Below are 22,122 nucleotides of genomic sequence, written 5' to 3'. Positions count from 1 at the left end.
GACGAGGTAAATGGATCATACGACAGGGGAGGGTGTGTGTGTGTGCATGTGTGCCTGTCTGCGTGTGTGAGTGCGTGAGTGAAAACTGAGCGAGTGGAAAGGGTGAGTGCGTGTATGTGTGTGCATGTGTATGTAAGTGGATGGGGAGGGGGTGAGTGTGTAGGTGGACGGGGGTGCGGGTGAGTGTCTGTATGCGGTGCAGGGGTAGGAGGGTGTGAATGTATGTATGCACATGTGGAGGGAAGTGAATGTATGTATGCACCTGGGGGAGTGGGGAGTGAATATATGTATGCGCTGGGGAGGGGGGAGTGAATGTATGTATGCGCTGGGAGTGAATGTATGGTGAGTGGGGGTGTATTTGTTTGTATGTAGGAGTATGTGAGTGCATGTGTGCGGGTATGTGGACGTGTATGAGAGTGTATCCTGGCAACAGGAATGCTTATTCCTCTCGCCAGGGTGTAAGACCGCCAGCTTTTTCTGGGAAATGCTGGCGGTCTCCTGCCTCATGATACCACTAGACATATCATGCCATCTGCCGTGCTGGAGGTGCTCACCTCCAGCCTGGCGGGATGCGGCAATGTGGCGGAACAGGTGGCGGCTCAGTGGTTTGGCTTCAGTCAAACCGCCAAACTCCCAATTTGGCAGTATTCACTCCCAGCCCATCGGCGGTGACACTGCCACAGTGGCCCTGGCAGTCTTCGGACCACCAAGGTGGTAATGAGGGCTAATATACTCCCTTACAGCCATGGAATCACTACTCCACACAAACACTCTTCTATCCCAACTGGCACAAGTTGCCCGGTCCATGCTGTGATGAAGTGTGACAGAGCCATTTGTCACCATAGGTTGGGTGTCTTATGCAGTCCTTTCCTTCAAGGTCTTGGAACAGAGAGTGGGGATAACTTGCAAGTCTTCGGGGTACTAGAGTGGCAGCTGTTTCGCATAAGGCTGCGGTTGGTTGCTTGTGGTTTTCTGGTAAGCAGGCTGCTGTGTCTGAGGGATTAATCAGTTTTGACTTGTGAGTTAAGGGCACAAAACTCAGAGACTTATTTCTTGAGGTCTTGCAGATGGTAAAGTGGTTCTGAATTCTTTTGATGTACAAGGGCACGGAATCGCAAAGATCTCGGTATGGACTGATAAGGACTGACCTTACAGTCCTGATTTGCTAAAGTTCGGAATTTTAATTTGTAGCAAAAATTGAAGCAAAGGCTGACGGGAGTGTTTACTTTGCTTGAGAAACATTGGCCTGATTCCTTAGCAGGATCGGTGCATTACGCATAGCGCCTTAAAGGAAATCCGATGTAAAAACAAAAGCCAGTGAAGGAAGGGTCAGGGGCACTGAGGTAACGTGGCCCCACAATTTTCGATGCAGCAGAAATCTTTTCATTGAATTTTGGCCCCATAGTAACTTGATTAGGAGAAATTCTGGTGCCCTTCAGTAAAGCTCATTTGCCTGGTATAGGGGGCAGGGCAAGGGGAGTTGTGGCTTCTACCCTGTGGAGAAAGCTAAGGTAGGTAAAAATGTGTCACAAGGATTCTGAGCATACTGATAGAATGTTTGTCTACTGTATCTGGTTAGTGGTCAAATTCAGGTCTGTATGTAAGATGGCCCCAAAGCTTTTACCTGTGCCCTCTTCACAGGCAGCAATTCATCAGTTTATATTGATTACATTTCAGCACGTTCAATGGTGAACTCTCCATATGGTAAGGCAAGGACCCTTCAGGTGCCATCTTACTGACATGTCTAGGCAGATTTTCACCTTACAGCAATGACATTTCTTTCAGTGATATTTCTGCTCCCACATGGATATGTTTTAAGTGGTTTTCGGATGTGGAATTAGGGAACTGCTGATGACCACTATCAGCAGGTGTATACTAAGCGCATGTGTGTGCGGCTTCTCAGGTCTCGCATCTGTTCGCTTGAGGGATGGGTCTTAAAATACCCATTTTCACAAAAGCAACCCACGAGGATGCGACAGTGGCCTAACATAGGCCCCCGCAGCCCCGAGTTCCAGGCTGCCCCCTCAGCACAGTACCACGACCTGAGAGCTCCTGACTAAGCTCAAAGGAGTTCTTCCTCCATGTACTTTGCAGGGGGCCCCCCTCAATTTGTATTACACCACTGGGATGCAACAGAATGGCCTTTAGCTGAGAGAATCACTTTCCCACGCAGTAAGACTGGGATTATTCTGCAGAAGGAGTAGGCTGGGCCCTGGGGTGGTCATGGTAGGTGCAGCCAGAAAGTCTAAAGGAGGGACTTCTTTCCACAACCAACAGTAAACGTAAACGTAAACTTTGCACTTGTATAGCGCACCACTCACCCGTTAGGGTCTCAAGGTGCTGTACGCATACCGCTGTGGAACCCCTCCTGGCTTTTCCCTGTGAGGTGCCCACTCCTGGGCAACCCCCAGGGGGAAGCCAGGCATCCAAGCGCTGTCAGGGCCGCTGTCAGGACAGTTGATCACACAAGTCTGCCACACGACAGTGCTTGGCTCATTCCGCATGCCTGCCAGAGAGCGTTTGTGAATGGCTGATAACAACGTGTATGAGAAAAAGAACAGCAGGGAGAGGAGTGTGACTGATTGAAAACACACCTTGAACACATATTTCCAAAGCATCCACGGCTCCTCGCATCCAGGGTGCAACTAATTTATGATTTTCCCCTAAATCCGCCATGACAGAATTACAAGGCGTTAACTTATTCTGCGGCAAATCGCAAAGGCCAGGCCTACAGTCCCTTGTATCCTTTTGCAAACAGCCATTAAGAAACAATTATGATTCAATGATATGAGAAAACTGCGCAAACATCACAGCTGCTCAGCCCGGGCTGGTGGAAGCCTTTATAACGTCGCCTCTCCCAGCTCTTCTTAGAAGATTGGGGCTGTTCACATCAATTTGCCTTTCATCCCTGGAAAAACAACTGTTGCAAGACTTAATTTATTCAAACATATGCAGAAAGAGAAGCGGTGGAAACTACAAGCATGCTAATCCACTTCCTGCAGAGGCTGCAGGCAGGGCTCCCGTCTTCAAAGACAAGGCAGTGTAGAACTAGAGTCAGCCACAAACGGGATCTAGGATTGACAAATACATGCACAACCCCATTCAGAAAAGTAACAAGCATTTGCAATGCAACGGGTCTCGTGTTTGCTCGAGTTTAGAGCTATTAGTGTTGTAAATTTCTAACTGGAACTTTCTTGCCACACAAACTGAATATATAAAAGTTGACATAAGCGAGCCGATTCAAAGTGCCGCCGTGAGCACGGAGGATAGAGACAAAAGGAAAAATGTAACAGGGTCGATGGCCAAGGCAGTGATAAAACCGCCCTAAGGAGGGACAAATGTAAAGCAGCTACCAATGAAAACAAAGGATTTTTGAAAGGCAAGCCCATGAACGAGTGATAGTGATGGGCGTGCGGTGGATGTGGTTAAAAGCCCAGATACATACCAACATGTCAGCGCTGCTATGCTCGACCTAAAAAACTTGTCTAGTTTGCAGATCCAGCATTAGTTGTTCTACACTTTTCTTTAAAATTAATAGCTATAAATGATACCTTTAATATGGACACTCAACAAGGAGGATCCTCCCCAAAGCCCAATGTGTCTCTTCCCATGAAATCTGTGCTTGTGTTTCAAGCATCTTCCTGCATTTTATCCATGCTCGTGCCAGTAGAAAAGGTTCTGTAACTGAAACATTTTATTGATATAAGCATAATGTCACGGTCCTTCTAAAGGTGTCTATTGAAACTGGATTATTCTCCTGACAAGTAGAACTTTCAAAGAGACAACACGTGACAGCATCTTTTCGCAATATGGAAGTGTTTACTTAGATCAGAACAATGACACAAATTTCCAGCTTATCTCCATGAGGAAGTGCTTATTACCTAATGAATGATATATCTACAGTCTTTCATCATGTTCCACTAAGTGGAAGCAATTTCTGCCGTTGGAACATTCCTCTGGAAAGATTCCTACATTTTTAACATGTCTTCCTACAGATACAATGCTTGATATTTATTGAACGCACTGTCCGGTCAGATCTTTTTAACAAATTCCAATGTCAATAACATCTTCCAACCATTCAGTCATATTCAGCACTAGAGACAGAATTTCTGTCATTTGGGCATTCCCTTGATGAGAAAATCTTTCAACACCCAGACAAATCTCTCTTTTTGGGAGAAACCCCTAAGGTATAATAAGCAATTACCCAATACCACTGTCCTACAATCTCAATACCTCCCACATGTTGAAATATTTGGGGTTAGAGCAGTGCTTAATTTGTAAAAGAATGAGTGCCAGTGGTTAAAGCTCTGTCCTGAAGCCAGTGGCTGCCAGTACTAAATGCCACCATGCCAAATACCAAAGCTGCATAGTCTTCAATCTACCCCAAGCCTCTTTAATCCAACACGAGGTCCTTACTGCCCCTTTATCTCACTCTTGCTGGTTCCAGCATTTTTACTCTGTGATAGGTTTTTCAATCTTTCTCTTCCTTCTTCTTTCCCCTTTGTATGTTTTTCCCTCTTTTGCCCAAGGAAAATGTCTGAAGAGTTAAAATAAAGGCTGATCCCCAAAAATAATTGTCAGTGGCCCACACCAGCAACTACTGGCTCAAATTATGCACTAGGTTGAAGGAATATGGCTTTTTCTGGTAAACCTTTCCCCAGCCCTACTGGTCCTCAGATCAGCCAAGCAGAAGCAGAGACTACTAGCTGTGAGCATTGAAGGCACATTTTTAAAGCCAACAACAAACCCTCCTTGACTACAAAGCCAGTTTCACTTCACCCAAGGAAATCTTTCAGCACAAGGTGTTCTACAAGGACTTGCCGTAGGACACTACGCGGCGCATGAAACTACAGTACTAGACAGCAGAGCTCAGAAGCCATGCAATCTCAATTTTGCAAACTGTTAAATTTTATTGGTGGGCAAAATCTTTATGGAAACTCTCTGTGGACACTACGGGAAAAAAGCAATAAAGGAAAGAAATGGAGAATCGACAAGTATAGAGAGATAGTACAAACTGAGAGGCACTCAATAATATGCACATAAAAAGGATCCGCTCTTTGAGAGACACATGAGTAATTTTCAACAGAGAGACACGGATCCAGCAATAGAACAAACCAAGATAAATAGTGTAAGTGGTTTAGATAGAGCTCATTGAAGGGAGATGCATCTGAAACATGAGCTAAAATAAAGTGTTTCATATATATGCACATTATGAGTGATTCGTAGAAAGACTGGATGAAAGACAAAAAGCAGAAACTTGCAGAAAGAAACTGTAGCAGGTGGTAAAAGGAGACGAAAGACATGGGCAAATAAGCAAACAAAAACAAAAGAGTGAGAAGAAAAGGAAAGATGTGAAGGTATATGGGATGATGGAGCATCAGGCCCTCGTTGCGACCTGGCCAATATTTAGATGTGCTGATACCACCCAGGGAAGTATTAATAAATAGATGAAGGCATTTTCTCCTTTGTGCAATATTACCTCTTTATTATAAGCTCCACAGACTGGCATGAAGGATAATCTAGTGAAAATGCATGTTTTCCTATGTTCAAGCTGCAAACATCAGCATTTGTTGTTTTTCCAAACTGTTTTCTAGCTAGAATGGAGGGTTAGAAGAACACGAGAGGACATCAAATAAAGATAAGAGGATAAGAAGTAAGTTAGAGAGTAAAGCAATATGCAAATAAGAAAGAGAAGAAGATGAAGGAGAAAAGGACATCAGAGGTGATAGAAGATGGGAAAAGAAATGTGAAAGTATAATGGAAGAAGTAGAGGGGAAGACAAACGAACCTGTAACCCGTGTGGTCCCCCAGAGCTCAATACTGTCTCCTGCCATCTTCAACCTGTACATGGAACCATATTGCTACAGGCCCATGAGTGTCATGTAATTTACAGGCCCTGAACACTCTAGTACCCCATTATTAGAGATTTGCAAGTACATTAGGTAGGCCAGTTGGGTGTGAGCCAATTCTACTATGTTTTAAGCAGTACACACACTTTAGCAGTGGTTAGCAGTGGTAACATGTGCAGAGTCCTAAAAGTCAACAAACATGATTTCAGACCTGAGGAAGATGAAAACAAAACATTTGGGGATGATCCTGGGGAAAAGGCCAAGTCCAACAATCACTGCCTGGCCAAGATAATATTGTGTGCCCTACATTATGTGCAATTGCCTTGCTTCCCTTTTGTGACAGTTGTTCTGTTTCTGCATGCCTTCCCATTGTATAGTGTGGTGCTGAAATAAGTCTTCTCTGTGCTACTTGGAATGCCCTGTTACCCCCAAAATAGTTTTTTGTTCTTTCAGGTTTTCTGACTTTCTCCCTTTGGATTTTCTATGCTGTATTTTTGTGTCTTCGACGCCTTGTGGATTTCAGTTGCTAGAGTGAATTATAAGATTCAGTATTTCCTACATTTTATCATCTGTTGTGTGGAATGGCAATTTTCCTGCAATATCCAGTTCATATCTTCTTCCATATCTGTCTTTCACTTCACCCAGATGAAATAGTCAAATGTCTTCTCACCCCCCAAACACCCCGCTCCCAACCTCTGTGTTGAAGATTTATGGGTTGTTTCTTTAAAGTGCATTATTGAATATTTGTTGGCATTTTTGAACCTGGTGGTCTCTGGGGCTTTAATTTCATTGTTAGGTTCATGTATCATAGTTTCTGTGCATCACAGTTCCTGGCAGTGACCAAAGCATTCCTGATTGCACGCCATATCTTTTCACTTACAGGAACTGAGCTTTTTTGTGTGATTGATGAACAAAGACATTTATCAGTAGGTGGAGCAGTACTCCAGAAGTACTATTCAACTTACTGACAAATTCCTTTGTCAAGTGACACACAGTTATGTCTATTTGTATTACATTTATATGAACATTCTGTGGTAAATTTATTCCATTGTAAATTCCAGGGAGAAGGCCTTCGTGTTTAATGTAGATAATGAGGACTTAATTTCAAATGCTCAATTTGCAGATACACATCTCACTAATTCCACCAAATATAATTGGCTTTATTCCTAAATAAGACAAAATTATATCAAATAACAACACAGGTTGGCAATATATTTATATGATATGTCACAATATGGCACTGGAAAAATAATATAGCAAACGTGTATGGCAAGGTTTTACAAATGGATTAAGATTCGTCTGTATTTCAACTATTCAGCAAAAAAGCATGCTATATGCACAATATATATGCGCACCCTGTACACATATTACATATTTTGCTGTACTTTCAACATATTTAATCAATGCAGGATATGACAATTATCCTCCTTAACTAATGACGTGAGACTATACAATAATGTGTATTTCTCAAGCAAATAATTAAGAAGCCTCAGCATTAAGAAAAAAAATCTCAATATGTCAAAAAACAATTTCTTATAATGAGCAATTACTTGTTTAGACACAAAATATACCATTCTCTGTTTTTGAAAGGCATGTTTAAGTTGTTAGAAACACTATTGCATGCAATTTGTCACAATTATGATTGTTTCGCATTGGAAACATTGTATTCCTTGACTACTTGCTTTTTAAGTGCTAAAGTTTTCTCAGAATTAAGCAATGTCCTATCCACTCAAAGGGTTAGTTGGCTGTGCAAATTAAAGAGAGGAGTTCAGTTGACTGTTTCAGAGAAGAGAACATTAAAAGTATGTGTCATTGGACATTGCCCCTCAGAATGATATTTTTTATTTCACTCACACACTATGGATTAACAAGCATTGGTAAACTCAATAAGTCTTGGCTGTGAAACCTATTGGCTTTACCAATGTTTTTATTTAGTCCTGTGCATCCACAGCAGCCATCTTTAAAAGCATTTTGTTTTTATTTAAAAAAAAAAAACAGTTTAAAGCTCAACAGTGGCTATTTTTGAACAGGATATGTTGAAATTAAACAAAAGGCATTTGAAGATACCTGCAATTCATGCATGTGCATGCACACAGGAGAGCGGCCATCTTGAAATGGCCAAAAACAGTTTAAGATGACTGCCTGCCAATAGTTCAGTGGGGGGTGAAAATCCGCACAGAGACTGAAGGGCAGTAGGACACTGGTTGGGGAATGGAAAAGGTGGGATAAAAGAGAGGGGTTTGGGTTTGAGATGACAGGGGAAAGGGTGCATGGAGAGAGAGGGAGAGAGACAGAAATAGGCACTCCTGTATGCATCGTAATGCAAGGTCTTACATCAGCAGAGGAAGGATATATGATCCAATCAAAAAACTGTGAGGGAAGTGAGACACAAAGCAAAGCCATCACATCATGAGTAAGCGACTGACCCAAAGCCCACTCTTATCATATGTAATAAATATATTGGAAACAATAGGTCCCCAATACCTACTAGGGACACTGGGTTGAGCTCTTACTCAGACTCGGTACCCTGCCAAGTGGAACATTTTTGCAAACAGATTTTACACGTCAGTTTTCCAGCATGTACCTACCAAAGCACAGATACTCTGGCATTTATCACCAATACAATTCTGTACAAAATGGTGTACACTTCTAAACATATATCAGTGAAAGGGATGCAGTAAATGTGAAAGAGAGTGCACTAAGAGCTCTTATTTCCACATAAAGCCTGGGAAAGAAAAGACTATCCGAGGAAGACATTTTTCTATAAAGGTAATATACAAAAGCTACTTTATATATAGCTCTTTTCTACACCTAAGCATCAATTTTCATGAGAAGGTTTTCCTTGCTCCACGCCCCACTTTAACAAAAACCTGTAAACATCCTAAATGATGATAAAGGCTGACAGACCTCAGCTATGAGATTGTAGCAAAAACAAATTACTACTCTGGCTTACTGGGAATTTCCAGCCTAGTTACTGGATGCTGCGGAACAAGCACAGCCACATCAAACAGACGGGCATACCAAGAGGAAACAATGAGAGGTAGGAAGGGTGTCTAACATGCAAGTCTAGAGGCTAAATGAAACAGATTTACAGAAAGCTAAAGCAGCAGCCATCCTTCAGACTCTCCAAAGGCCGCCCACCAGGCCCAGGTCCTTTGCCCCTTCTTTTCTAGATACCTTGTGTTATTTACCAACTCTTTCACTGATGGTAGAGTACACCATGGAAATCCATGATGGTGAGAACCCTTCTGTGGAAGCTCTCGTTGGAACCTGATGAGTTAAGCACCTATCATCAATATATGTGCTGCCATACCTAGGGTAGGTGCCAGAAGTGGTTTGGTCTCAACTGCAGGCCCTTGAAACAGGAATGCCCTACTTAGCACCTATTCCGTGGCCATTAGAACAGGCCACAGCACAGAGCTAGTTATGTTATCAGTGCTGGATTACCTACAGAAAAACACAGATCACGTGTTTTCGGCCCTAATATTGTTAGATATTTCGACAGCCTTTGACAACCTCAATCACGCCAACCTAGACAGCTGGAGAGGCTCGATTTCCTGGCCTCGTCATAAATCGCCTAAAATAATTTGTGGGGGGCAGGTTTCAGACAACCTTTATGTGATGTCCCTCAGGAGCTGAGTTTATCTCCCTTCCTTTTTAGGAAACTAATTCATGTTGTGGAATCCAATTTGTGTTGCCCAGCTGAGTTGAGGGCTGTCCAAAGCCTCTGTAGGCAAAGCAGAAACAAACAACCAAGGCATCATGGAAAACTGTCTCTCCCTCTTGGAGGAGGCAAAACTATCTTAAACTAAACAACTATACAAAAATAAAGTTACTCATCATCTGTTGAGGAACAGAGACATAGGAGAAGGCTAATTGGCCTTGTGCTGAGCTAAATCGGCGTGTAACCTAGATATTTAAGTGTAATCAGAATACCTCTTTAAACTGAGGTCTCTAAAATTGCTAACACCTGCTTTCTGTACCTAAACATCCTGAAAAGGGTGCACTTATTTATTGTCTCCAAACGGCATAAGATGGCGATGAGAATCCTGGTCCAATCAGTTTTAGACTGCAGAAACGAGGGATACCTGGCACCACCCATCACCTACAGTTTGTCGAGAACACGCATCAAGACTGCTCAGTTAACTGACAGAAACATATTACACCAGTCCTTAGAATTTTGGACTGGCTATCAGAACAGAAAAAGGTCTCCTTTAAGGCCATGACAACAGTTTATAAGGCTATTGTTAAGAAGGGTAAATCAGCCACGACTACATCGGGTAAAGAAGTTAAACTCTTTCAGTTAAGTATAAAGGAACAGAGACCCTAACGACAGCCAGAGAGTGTTACAGCTCCAAAGCAGACTTCTACCAACTGCCATCTCACAATTCCACCTCCTGCATTCAGTGATGATGTGCGGGTTGCAGAGCGGCACATCACCACATGGTTACACAACCCCATGTTCTGCAGGTTCTGTAACCTAAGATACCACATCTATCCATACTGTGTGTTGTAATGTTGGGTAAACATCACAAGTCACTATGTCTGCTCAGCCCTCCACTATCTCTTGGCCATCCAGAAGAGTAGGATGTCTTCTGAGTGTATCCCTGCTTTTTCTGTAGCCGTGACAAAGAAATGGAACTTTCCTTCAAGATTTGGGATCTTGAGCCAAAACTTGTTACTCTTCATGAAGCGGTTTAAAACCATTCTTTTTAATCAGAAATACCCTGATTCTTATTCTTTCTATTCTTAAAGTGTATTCATTTTTTATTTTATTTTGTCCTGTAAAGTTTTTAAAATGTTACTTGACAGCGCCATGAAGCTCTTACTGACATGTGCTAAATAAACAACATAATATAGCTTGTAAATTGTTGCAGCCTGAGTTGACACTTGAATGTTGCGTTGCCAACTCCATACCAACAAACTAGAAACAGGAAATTGACATCTAGCATTGAAACGGACAGGAAAAGGCAGTGCCTAGTGGCCACAGAAAATCAGCAGAGCTAGAAATTGACCCGGTAAAACCTAGGATTGGTAGGTAGAAACAGGCAGTGCTCAGCATGCCCCTAGGCAGACACTCTTGGCCTGGCACAGAATGTGTAAATTACTAGGCAGAAGGTAGGACAAAACAACAGAGGTGGGAGAAAAGGATGTCACCTGCAGGAATGTCTTCACACAAATCCATTACTAATGCTGGCATTCCTTCACGGTAGCACTAGAATGCTATCTTTAGGTTTCTTGTGTTCCCTCTTGAGACTTCATGTCTGAGGATGAAGAATTATTTCAGCAGGCAAGGTTTTCATAAATGTCTTTACAATTCTAGGACACAAAGTACCAAAACGTTGAGAGGTAAGATGAGAACATTCTGCCAAACACAATTGAAAAGGCTTTGATGACAGAGACTTTCTCTACTCTTGAGAGCACTTCAAGAGCGGATGGAAAATGGGGCACAGTGAGCAGGCAAGAGGGTGTCTCAAAGAGGTATTTTTAGAATCCTGAGAGCAGCCAGCTTGAGTGGCTAGGGCAGCTTGAGATAATCGTATGTTTTAACACGATCCTGCAGTATACTGGTCAAAAGCATATGTTGTATGACTTGCTGAGCCTCATCTACAGTGTGTGTGATGTGACCAGTGGCGGCCTCATCACTATGGCGGAGGAGCGTCACCCCCGCCAGCAGCAGCAGTTGCAAAATGAAAAATAACACAATAAAAAACAACATTTATTATCGTTTTCTTTTTTCAAGGGGTGGGACCAAGGGGGATAACAGACAGGGCGGATATCAGGCAGGGAGGGGGAGTTGTCCGCACTCCTGTCAGTGTGCATGTGTGTTTGGCCGGCCATCTCAGAATAGCCAAACACACATGCGCACTGAGCTCTCTCCAACCCTAGCTGTGTGCCAGGTTGCAGATAGCAGGCACAGGCTCCCAGTCTGCCTGGGAGAGTAAAGCCAGGGTGCTCAGGCCAATCCTAGCACTGCTCTCATGCTGCCAGCAGCATGAGAGCAGCATTAGTATTGGCCACAGGCCAGGCAGGGTAGGCTGGGAGCCTGTGCGTGGGAGCCTGATCTTGCAGTGAGTGCAGAAGAGCGGAGTTGCGGCAGGCGTGAGGTAAGTTTTTTATTTTTTTGTTTCTATTTTTTGTCTTTTTGTTTCATGCCCCCCATCCCACCACTTTGCCCCGACAGCAACCTCTGCTTGATGCGACCATGCCCCTGGTCCAAAAGCGGAGAACATTATATTGCTAATTATGCCATTCACAGCAAATACAAAGAAACTAATTTTGGGATAATGTATTAAGGAAACAAAGCTGAGAGGTTGAGATGGTAGAGGAAAATTTGCACAAAATGAATGTCATGGGACACAGAACCAGGCCTTGCTTCAGAGAGATGTCTGAGTGTAATGTGCTGTGCACGATGGGTGGTCCTGGGGTATAACTGGTGATGGAAAAACAAGAGCAGGGAACACAAACTGAAATGAGGTTCGGCATCCAACATTAGACACACAGTAAAGATGTCCTTCAGCTGAAACGAGACTGTCAGAGCCAACATTTTTGTACACCGAGCCTAACTTAAGAGGTTCAAGGGGAAGGGGAGCACCTGTGGCGTAACAAAGGCCCCCGCAGTCCCTGCGGTGCGGGAGAGCCTCACAGCACCGCACCTGACCTCAGAGTCTGAAGGCCCCCCTCAATGTTCTTTGCAAGGGGGCCCCCTCCGGTTTCGCCTGCTACTGCATCAACAAGCAACTCTGAATGTTCTCAGTACCTCCGGTGCCTTAAATGTGGGGTTCTGAGTCGTCCAAAAGCTAGTGAGAAGTTGAAAAGAAAGCGCTAGACATCCAGATCGCAGTAACGATGAAAAAATAAGATTGCAGCTCATTTTTAAGTCCATAAAAGTAGTCAGCAAAGACTGAGCTGTGGCGTGATGATCATGGGGACATGAAGCGGACAGGAGATGCCTCGATGAGGAGCCCTCGCGCCCCAACACCTTACATGTCCTTTTAACCTGGATGAATTGTCATTTGTCGCCTCAAAAACATTCACCTGATCTACATATCACTTGCATCAGCTCATGAGCACACTATCCTGGGTGGGGGGGGGGAGGGAATTGTGGGCTTGCATAGGAAAGGAATATGAGCTGTGATCGTTAGGACCACGGTGATGAAAGATCGACATGGTAATTCTACATGACTGCTGTCATGAATAATTCACATTTCGGGTGGTTATTCACAGTTGGATTTTTTGTTCATGAGTTCTTTTCATTTTTTGTTGCTAAAGGTGTCCACATAGACTGAAATCCACGTGACTGGAGGTGGAGTGCAATACTCCGTAAAAGGCATGGGGTTGCAAGAGGTTTACATAGCAAGGGGGAGGGGCGGGGGCAGGAGATGGCAGAGAGGGGCACCTTGAAGCCTTTCCTGCAGCGTTGTGAGGGAAGCGTCTTCGGAACGCTCTTTCGGAGACTTCAAAAATATAATCAGAAGCCCGTGCTTCAAGAACCTTCTTTAAGGCCAGGGGACTTGTATTTTAAGTCTAATTTGAGTGAACGTTTTAAAGAATAATATCCTTTAAAAAAATTACCTAAGTAAACCTGTTTTCTAAAGATTCAATGTTTCAGAACTGTGTAGTGACCGGGTTCATCTTGTGTTTTCATGAATAAACCTAAAGTACCTTTATCTGTATAAATCCAGTCGTCATGTCTATTATATTTCAACAACGCATTCTGGGGACCACCATACCACGGGTACACAAATAAGTGAATCACCCCTTCAGCGTCTTCCTGCTAGCACGCACCAGTGTCTTCTGTTGGATGTGCTGTGTGGGTGTCTTTCTGAATGGTGTTCGGGTTGGAATGTGGAATGTCGGTACCGAGGGTTCCGATCCCAGGTTGGTCGGCTGGATGCGGAGGGGTAGAGCTGCTGGTGGGGGTGGCCACTGTGCTGCCAGGCTGATCTGAAAATAAACTTCCACACAGATTTTATAAGTGTCTGTCACGTCTGTCTGTGCCGCTCAGAAGAACCCAACAATGTTCTCTGTCTGTGGTACCACAACCTTAAGGGACATGATTGAAAAACCCAAGTTTGGAGTTTGCAGGCCCCGGCTTGTGTGATGAGTACAACGCAAGGACAGGTTGATTGTCTTAGACGCCTCCCTCTTGCTTGGGGTCCACCTATCCCAGTATATCACCCTCTACCGTCCTTTCGGATTGACCCTTTACATTAATATCTGCCCGTACTACACTTTCGAAGGTTCTTGTATAGGTACTCTAGGCACACCCTTGACAAAGAGCCGACCCTTATGCTTACACAATTACTCACTGTCACTTTGATGCTTACAAACCGCGTTCGGGCCAGAGGGACTCAATGGGAGACGGCCCAAGAATGTATTGTAATTTTCTTCAAGAGAGACAACCAAGTCTACTTTATGAGGGGACTCCTTCCTCTGTGGCTCGTTTGAGTTCTCCTCATGTTTGAAACTACACACCAACATAGACGGAATTTTCGATATCAGATGCCAGAATGGTGAGCACGTGTTGGCTCCAAGTAAAAACTGACTTCCTCAGACCAGGGGCTTGGCATCGAGGTGCTATCGTTCTTTGCATGTTCTGTAATCCGAGACCAGTTGTTATCTGGTCAGTAATGACATGGTAGCTCGTTCCTTGGGAATGAGGGGGGGTGACTGCTGTTCTGTACAGTAATCTTTCTCCTGCAGGGAAACGCAAGGCAATATATGCTTGGGCTAAGAACCAATATCAGAACCAAACAAGGTTCCACTGTCTTGTTGGACAGCATGGTCCACCGAGCAGGCCAGTCTATAAAGTCATAAACCCCACAAAAGCTTACAAAACAGCAAAATACCCAACTCTCCTATGATGATCCAGACCTCCAGGTAAGGTGTGTCAAAATACAATGCTGGTTTACTCTACATACTCAGGTCAAGAAACCATCCTTGGTCAACTGATGTACATTCTTCTCCGTCACCCAGCCCTTTAAGCAGTAGAGTGCCAGATTTGCAAAATTCTCCAGATACACCAATCAGTTAAATAAATGTAAGTAATGCACACTCCACTCCGCAACCATTTTTGTAAATTGCCTCTATTTGTGAGCGGCCCCTCCAGAGAGGAACATTTTTGCTGTGGACATCCTTCCTACCCGAAGACAGGAGTTATGGAAGCTGGCCACTACCGAGGTCTTAATTTTAGTACGTATATGCAAATGCTGCCTGAATCCAGCACCAATTATTTTGCAGATCAGGTCTCCAGTAGTAGTCATTTTGTTCCTTTAAGCTATCGTAGCATTAATTCATACGCTGCAGAATTAGTTTCCTCAGAAAGCTGCTCTACAGCTGGGATGTCCAACATTGGCCCGGAAGTGTGAGATCCAGACCAGATTTTACAGCTTATCAACATAAAACAGATCGGTATGTATTTAATTCAAACGAAAATCATTCACACAGTTGGTGTTTATAATGAAATATGGCAAGGATCCAACCCTCCTGGAGCTTAGCTGGCAATACTACTCTAAAAAAATGACGTTTATCCTTTTTCTAGGAAAAGGAAACTGCAGGATGGCACCTACACGATTAGTTGTAGTTCATTTTGATTATTGTATACATCATATTCAAGTACTGAATATTTGAAATGATCATGTAATCTGGGTATTAGCATCCCTTTTCAAGGACACTCTCTCATTGTCCATAAGCCAGGAGCTCTCTCCATATTGCACCTCATATCTGGTAAGCCAAAAACCATGTGAAGGTTTCTGCTGGTGATCCAAGCACTGCACCTCTTCTTGACATTCCTCCAGGATTCTCTGCATACGCGTAAGGCCAGTAGTTGCCAAAGTCAGTGATATTGACTGTCCATTTCTAACCTATGTAGCTAGAAAAATATATTTTTTAAAACATCAAGAAAAGCAATGTTTCACTCGGATCACATTTTCAGTCCTGCACTACACCACTAAAGGAGAAGTGCTTGTACAATTAAAAAAAAGGAAAAATTACACTTTACAGAAGTATTAACTCTGAAAATACTCTACTCAATGCGCCAGTATTTATTTTTGCTCCTTGAATACACTTTCTGGAGTTCTACTGTGGAAGAACAGTTCAGAATTTGGGAGTGGAAGACCTTCAGATGCAGCATCAAAGTGGTGTTCTACTTCTATACATGACAAAGTTCCACCGATGGAGCCAAGACATCATGGCTGACGCATAAATTATTACTAGTGACCAAACATGCAGAATGAGAAAGGTCTGACCTACCTGAGAGTGAAGTGCTCCACGCTGGAGTTGGAGGCCAGGAACAGGATGACACTGAGGGTCTCACCAGGTTTCAACGGACGATCCGGTAGACGGATGTAGACATTGCTGTCCAGTCGCTGCTCCTGCATGGCCTGCATCGGGGGTGGCTGGTAGAGGCTGATGCTCCCAATCCGTAGTAATGGGTGCTGAGTAGGGCCCTCGGGCCGGGCAGCTGATCCTCTGCGGGTGGTAGGCTCACTCCCACACTCTCCTGCTGAATCTGGGGTGTGCAGTGTATAGAAGAGCTCTGCCTGCTGACTCTCAGCATTGCCATCAAGGCTCTCTGGAGCCTTCCTCCTGCCCATAGGGATTGCACCGGGTCCAAACCAGGTGTGCGGCAGTTCCATCTGAACCAAGCATGTGGCCAGGCTCCCCCGCAGCCGGCATGAGCTCTTGATCTCTCGGACATCACGGAAGGCATGCAGCTGCACACAGGGCAAGCGGTCCACCACATCAAAGTCATCCCAGTCCCGGCCGGCCACATAGAAGAGGACCTGAGCCACAGGCTGAGTAGAGGGCACGCGCTGTTGAATAATGAATGCCCGTACTTTCCAGTTCACTGTCAGCCGGTCAGGAATCTCCAGAGTGCTAGAAGGTTGCAGCAGCTCCCGGGGGAGTACCTGACCAGTGCTAAAGGGCCCTAGTGACACATTGAGGACCGGCAGCTCCTTTGTCTGGAACACCACAAAGGGCTCAGAACGCTGCATAGTCCCACTGCTGCTGTTCCATGGGAGAGTTTGTTGGGGCTCCTTCAGGAAGAAGGCTAGTCGGGTGTTGGACAGACGGTAGCTCACAGGCAGAAGAACTACTGGAGAGGGTATCGTGGCAGTCGGCTGAACGGATCCTGTAGGCAGTACCTTGGCATAACCTGGAAGAGATAGGAATAATGCTCTGTAAAACAATGCTCCAGCACAATGTTTTCAACAATACAGACAATGCATTCCAACATTCTAGAACATACTATGCAGCAACTGAGTCTACAAATTAATAATCAGACAGAATGCCTTATTCAGCAATGGCAATCCCACATCCTAGAACATAATAAGCAACAATAGAGAAAACAATTTAATACTCTGACAGCATGCTCTAGTCAGCATTGGCGACCCTACAATTCACCATTCTAGAACATATTATAAAACACTACAAGCTACAAATTAATAATCAGACATCATACTGTTCAACAATGGGGACACTACAATCGAAAATTCTAGAACATACTATGCAACAATTGAGCCTATAAACTAATATGACAGCACTTGATGCTCAACAATGGAGACCCTACAATCCACCATTCTAGAACATACTATGCAAAAATTGAGATAATCTGGCAACATACTCTGTTTAACAATGGGGACCATCCAACAGAACATTCTAGAACATACTATGCAACAATTGAGCCTATAAACTAATATGACAGCACTTGATGCTCAACAATGGAGAACCTACAATCCACCATTCTAGAACATACTATGCAACAATTGAGATAATCTGGCTACATACTCTGTTTAACAATGGGGACCATCCAACAGAACATTCTAGAACATACTATGCAACAATTGAGACTATAAACTATTACAACAGCATACTGTGTTCAACAACAGAAACCCTACAATTCACCATTCTAGAACATACTATACAACACTACAGACTATAAATTAATAATCTGACATCATACTGTTCAACAATGGGGACCCTTCAATCGAAAATTCTAGAACGTACTATGCAGCAATTGAGACTATAAACAAATGACTGCACCAGCTGTTTAACAATGGAGACTCCACAATCCACCTTACCAAAACATACTATACAACAATTGAGACTACAAATTAATAATGACAGTGCACGTTGTTCAACAATGGAGACCCTAAAATCGATCAGTCTAGAGTATGAGATACAATGAAGACTCCAAATTCAAATCCCACCAAAGACTTTAATCAGCAATAGGCACTCTTAATCCTTTGTTATAGAACATAATGTACACCAGTGGTTCCCAACCTGTGGTCTGGGGACCACTGGGGGTCCACGACTGCTTAGGAAATGAAATAATATTAACAGATTAGGTCCCCAGCTTCCAGTAATGACTCAGGGGGGGGGGGGTCCCAGGTTCAATTTATGATTCCGTGGGGGTCCCCAGGTTCCAGTAATGATAATGAAGGGGTCCACAGACGTCAAAAGGTTGGGAACCACTGATCTACACCAAATAAGATTGCAAACCAATAACCTGGCAGTGAATCCCTATCATAATGAAGTCTGATAAAAAACTAGCAGTCTAGAACAATACATAGTGAAGGAGACTCTGCATAGCAATCACCACCATCGACAAGTCAAGTATTACAAGGGCTAGAAGTTATGGCGATGGGGTTCACTCTGCTGCACCCCTGTGTGTTTAACTCATCCGGACCCATGCCAGTAACGGACATTTTTGACTCCTCTGGGAGAGTGGGGGTGCGGGTCCTACACGGGCTGTTCCTGTGAGGTCAGGCTAAAAAAGGCTGTGTCCTCGGGCTTCTCTGTGCGCTCATACACCTTTGTAAACACAAGTGATTGTCAGATGTTTGGTTTCTCCTAAGACAGGCGTCACTGTCACCATTTAGTAAACAGTATTGTCTTTGAAATTCTTTGCTTTTGCTGCCATTTATGACCTAGCTAGCACACCTCTTGTGTGTGTTTGTATGTTTTTAATAGCGGTCGCTCCACGAGTAAGCAGAGACCAGGCAGAAACCAACGGGGCTGATCTGCTCGGGCTCTTGTTCCACGCCACAGCGTTTCAATAGGAGTCACTATGGCTTCTGCCCAGCACGGATGTCCACCGACCGCACACTGGGAAGGGGTATAAACAGTGGTAGGCTAGCAGTGCTTGGTGGGGGCTCACCTCTAGGCCACAGAGGACTCTATCTAAGGAACCTGCTGCACAGTGGCGAGGCCTTTGGCCTCCAGTGTGAGTGAGAGGGTGGGCACAATGAAAAGTGGTGGGTTCTGTGGTTCACCAAGAGACAGGCAGTACCACTAGGGGGTACAGGGTGCTGTGGAGCACCAAGAGATGGTAAATGTGTGCTCGGTCCTTCGTAAACCCCTGGGAAACCATGTTTCAACCAGGGTTGGACTACACAGAAAATAGGCATGGCCCTAAAATAAAAGGGCCCCATTAGCGAATAAGAAAGCTAAAAGCAAAGTGGGCCACATTTTGCAAATAGGGTCGATTTTGAACTTCTAAAGAGCTGTATAGCTGTGTTATAATGTGCTAAAGAATGCATGCACTTCTGCTTGGTGCAGGCAGTGTTTGTTTTAATATCAGAGAAATCGACAGTAAAACCTAGGTCATCAGACTGTAAAAAGGCACCCACAAACAGCCAAGAAACCAGCCCATACACTGACTTATCAGAATAGTCCTACCCTTACCATGTAGGCCAGTCTGACCTTAGTCAGAATATGCATAAAACAGCATTACAATATGGCACTCACTCCTTCCATCCACACCTCTGTCATTTCCATCCATCGTCAAACAACATACTGGCCTCATCTACGGGATATCCACTAACTTTGAATGGAGAAATTCAAACACTCCATGGAAGCGCCCCAATACTTTATTAGGGCAGTGTGAGCACTCCTTGACAGCGTCCCCATACTTTAATGGGAGCAGGGTAAGCACTACTAGCAAAGACCCCCATACTTGAATGGTGCAGTTTGAGCACTCCTTGGCAAGGCCCCCAAACTTTATTAGGGCAGTGTGAGTGCTCTTTGGCAGAGTCCCTGTACTTTAATGGGGACCGTGTAAACACTTCTTGGCAGGGCCTCCATACTTTAATGGGACAGTGTAAGCACTCCTGGCAGAGCAGTGGTGTGGGATTTAATAATTATCTACTTGTCCATTGGACAGGTTGCTTCTTAAATCTACTTGTCCCTGGAAAAAAAAATCTACTTGTCCCTTTGGTGCCATGTAGTGAGGGGACAAATTATGGCAGCAATCTCATTATGTAAGAGCTATGATAATAGCCTCTCTGATTATGCTAGGGTTACTACTATAGAAGGACTTGTATACTTGCAATTGTAACCCCTACTATAGCAATTTCCTTATTTTGCCACCTTTCCGCAGATCTACATACTGAGGCTGGAGGAAGCAGTAAGCCAAGCAGTAAGGGCTGGAATGCCTTTGAGTCTGCAAACCTACTAACTTGGATGCTTTAAGGATTTTCACCAGCTCTTCCCTAATCGTTTCCCATAATGAGAAAGGTTGGAAATGTACTCCTCACAATGGCAGACGTAGACGTTTTTCCAGGGTTGGGAAAAAAGTGGTCAGAGGGAAGGCGAACTTGTAAAACGCTCAACAGATTTTCACACGAGCAAATCTACACATGCATATTTGCTCGTGCTAAAACCAGTTCACAAATATTTTCTAGGAGTACGATTTCCTGGTCTACTTCTGTAAGTTCTTGTGAATTCATGAAAGCCACTAATTCAAAGACATATACCATGGGTGCAATTTGTGACTTTCTTTAAGAAATGGGTCCCTAATTAGGTCTGCTGTTAACAAAGACATTTTGTTTGTATTAAACTTCTCTTTCTCTCTTTCTCTATCTCCTGGCTTTACTGTGAATGATCGCATTCTGCTCTTCCACATGGAGCATATTGGCACACAAAGTAGTTTTGTTCTGTGTTAAGAACTACTGTGGCAGTCAGTGGCGTAATGAAACTGGAGCCCCCCCCCTGCAAATAACATGGAGGGCTCCCTTTTCAGACTCACTCATAGTAGGTGCTTTGCTGAGTGTGCCCCCTGGAGGGGGGCTGTGGGGCTTTTGTTATGCCACTAGTGGTAAAGTGTGCTTGTTGAGGCCAAAACTTTTTTTCTTTCTTTTTGCCAGTGTTTGTTACAGTGATGAGGGCCTGGCAGCTCCCACAACAATAAAGTGTTACAAAAGCCATGTCAAAACAAGCCACGTATTGACGAAACCAAAAGACTCACAAAAAATGTCGGATCGGTTGGCTTTCCCAGTGCTTGTTTATTTGCATACGTCCCATAATCGTGTTGAAAATGGTTACACTGATTTTCCATTAGAAATATTTGTGGGAAATTTTAGCATGGATCAATGGTTGTATGATGGAAGCATGCACGCCTGAACAACACGGTAGGAACAACGACCGCGTTGTCTCCACGCATGCCTTTACCACGAATGCCTTTACAACCATTTTTCATTGTAAAGGCATGCCTAGTAAAGGCATGTGTGGAAACGCCATGCGTGGTTGTCGCATGCTACCCCCCACCCTAAAAACAGAAATACCCAGACTCCCCACCCTTAAAAACTACCCCGATACCCACCACCCACCCTGAGCCCTAAAACCGACCCCCACCCCCAAAAATAAAACCCAACCCTTAAAATCTAAATTACCCCAAACCCCCCACCGCTGACCCTAAAAACAGAAGTATCCCGACCTCCCACCTTTAAAAACTACCCCGATACCCCCCACCCATCGAGCCCTAAAACCAACCCCCGCCCCAAAAATAAAACAACCCAACCCCCAAAAACAAAATTACCCTGACCCCCGCCCCTAAAAACAGAAGTATCTCGACCCCCACCTTTAAAAACTACCCCGATACCCGCCACCCACCCTGAGCCCTAAAAATGATCCCGCCACCCCCCAAAAATAAAACTATCCAACCCCTAAAAACAAAATGATCCCGACCCACCACCCCATCCCTAAAAATCCAACCCCCGCCTGCCCTGAATACAAAATAACACCAACACCCCCACCCCTGCCCCTAAAAACCCGGCCCCCTACCTGCCCTAAATACAAAATTACCCCGACCCCCACCCTGAAAACCCTGCACCCCGCCCTAAATACAAAAATACCTGACCTCCCCACCCCAACTCCTAATAAACCAGCCCCCCACCCGTCCTGAATACAAAATTACCCCAACCCCCACCCTGCCCCTAAAAACTGCCCCCCCCACCTGCCCTGAATACAAAATTACCCCAACCCCCCA

The 22,122-nt window shown here is 44.3% G+C and overlaps 1 protein-coding gene across 1 annotated transcript in view; it reads right to left on the bottom strand.

Moving 5' to 3' along the window:
• The window catches only part of TMEM132E (transmembrane protein 132E), an 881,764-nt gene that overhangs the window by 283,203 nt on the left and 576,439 nt on the right, over positions 1–22,122 (bottom strand). The window contains exon 2 of the mRNA XM_069226765.1: positions 16,104–17,010. Coding sequence (XP_069082866.1) covers positions 16,104–17,010 — 907 coding nt within the window. The remainder of the gene's footprint in view (positions 1–16,103; positions 17,011–22,122) is intronic.

The sequence above is a fragment of the Pleurodeles waltl genome, chromosome 3_2 (genome assembly GCF_031143425.1).
Source record: "Pleurodeles waltl isolate 20211129_DDA chromosome 3_2, aPleWal1.hap1.20221129, whole genome shotgun sequence".
NCBI classification, from domain to species: domain Eukaryota; kingdom Metazoa; phylum Chordata; class Amphibia; order Caudata; family Salamandridae; genus Pleurodeles; species Pleurodeles waltl.
Note: the sequence above shows the minus strand (reverse complement) of the source record. Positions and strands in the feature narration are given on the sequence as shown.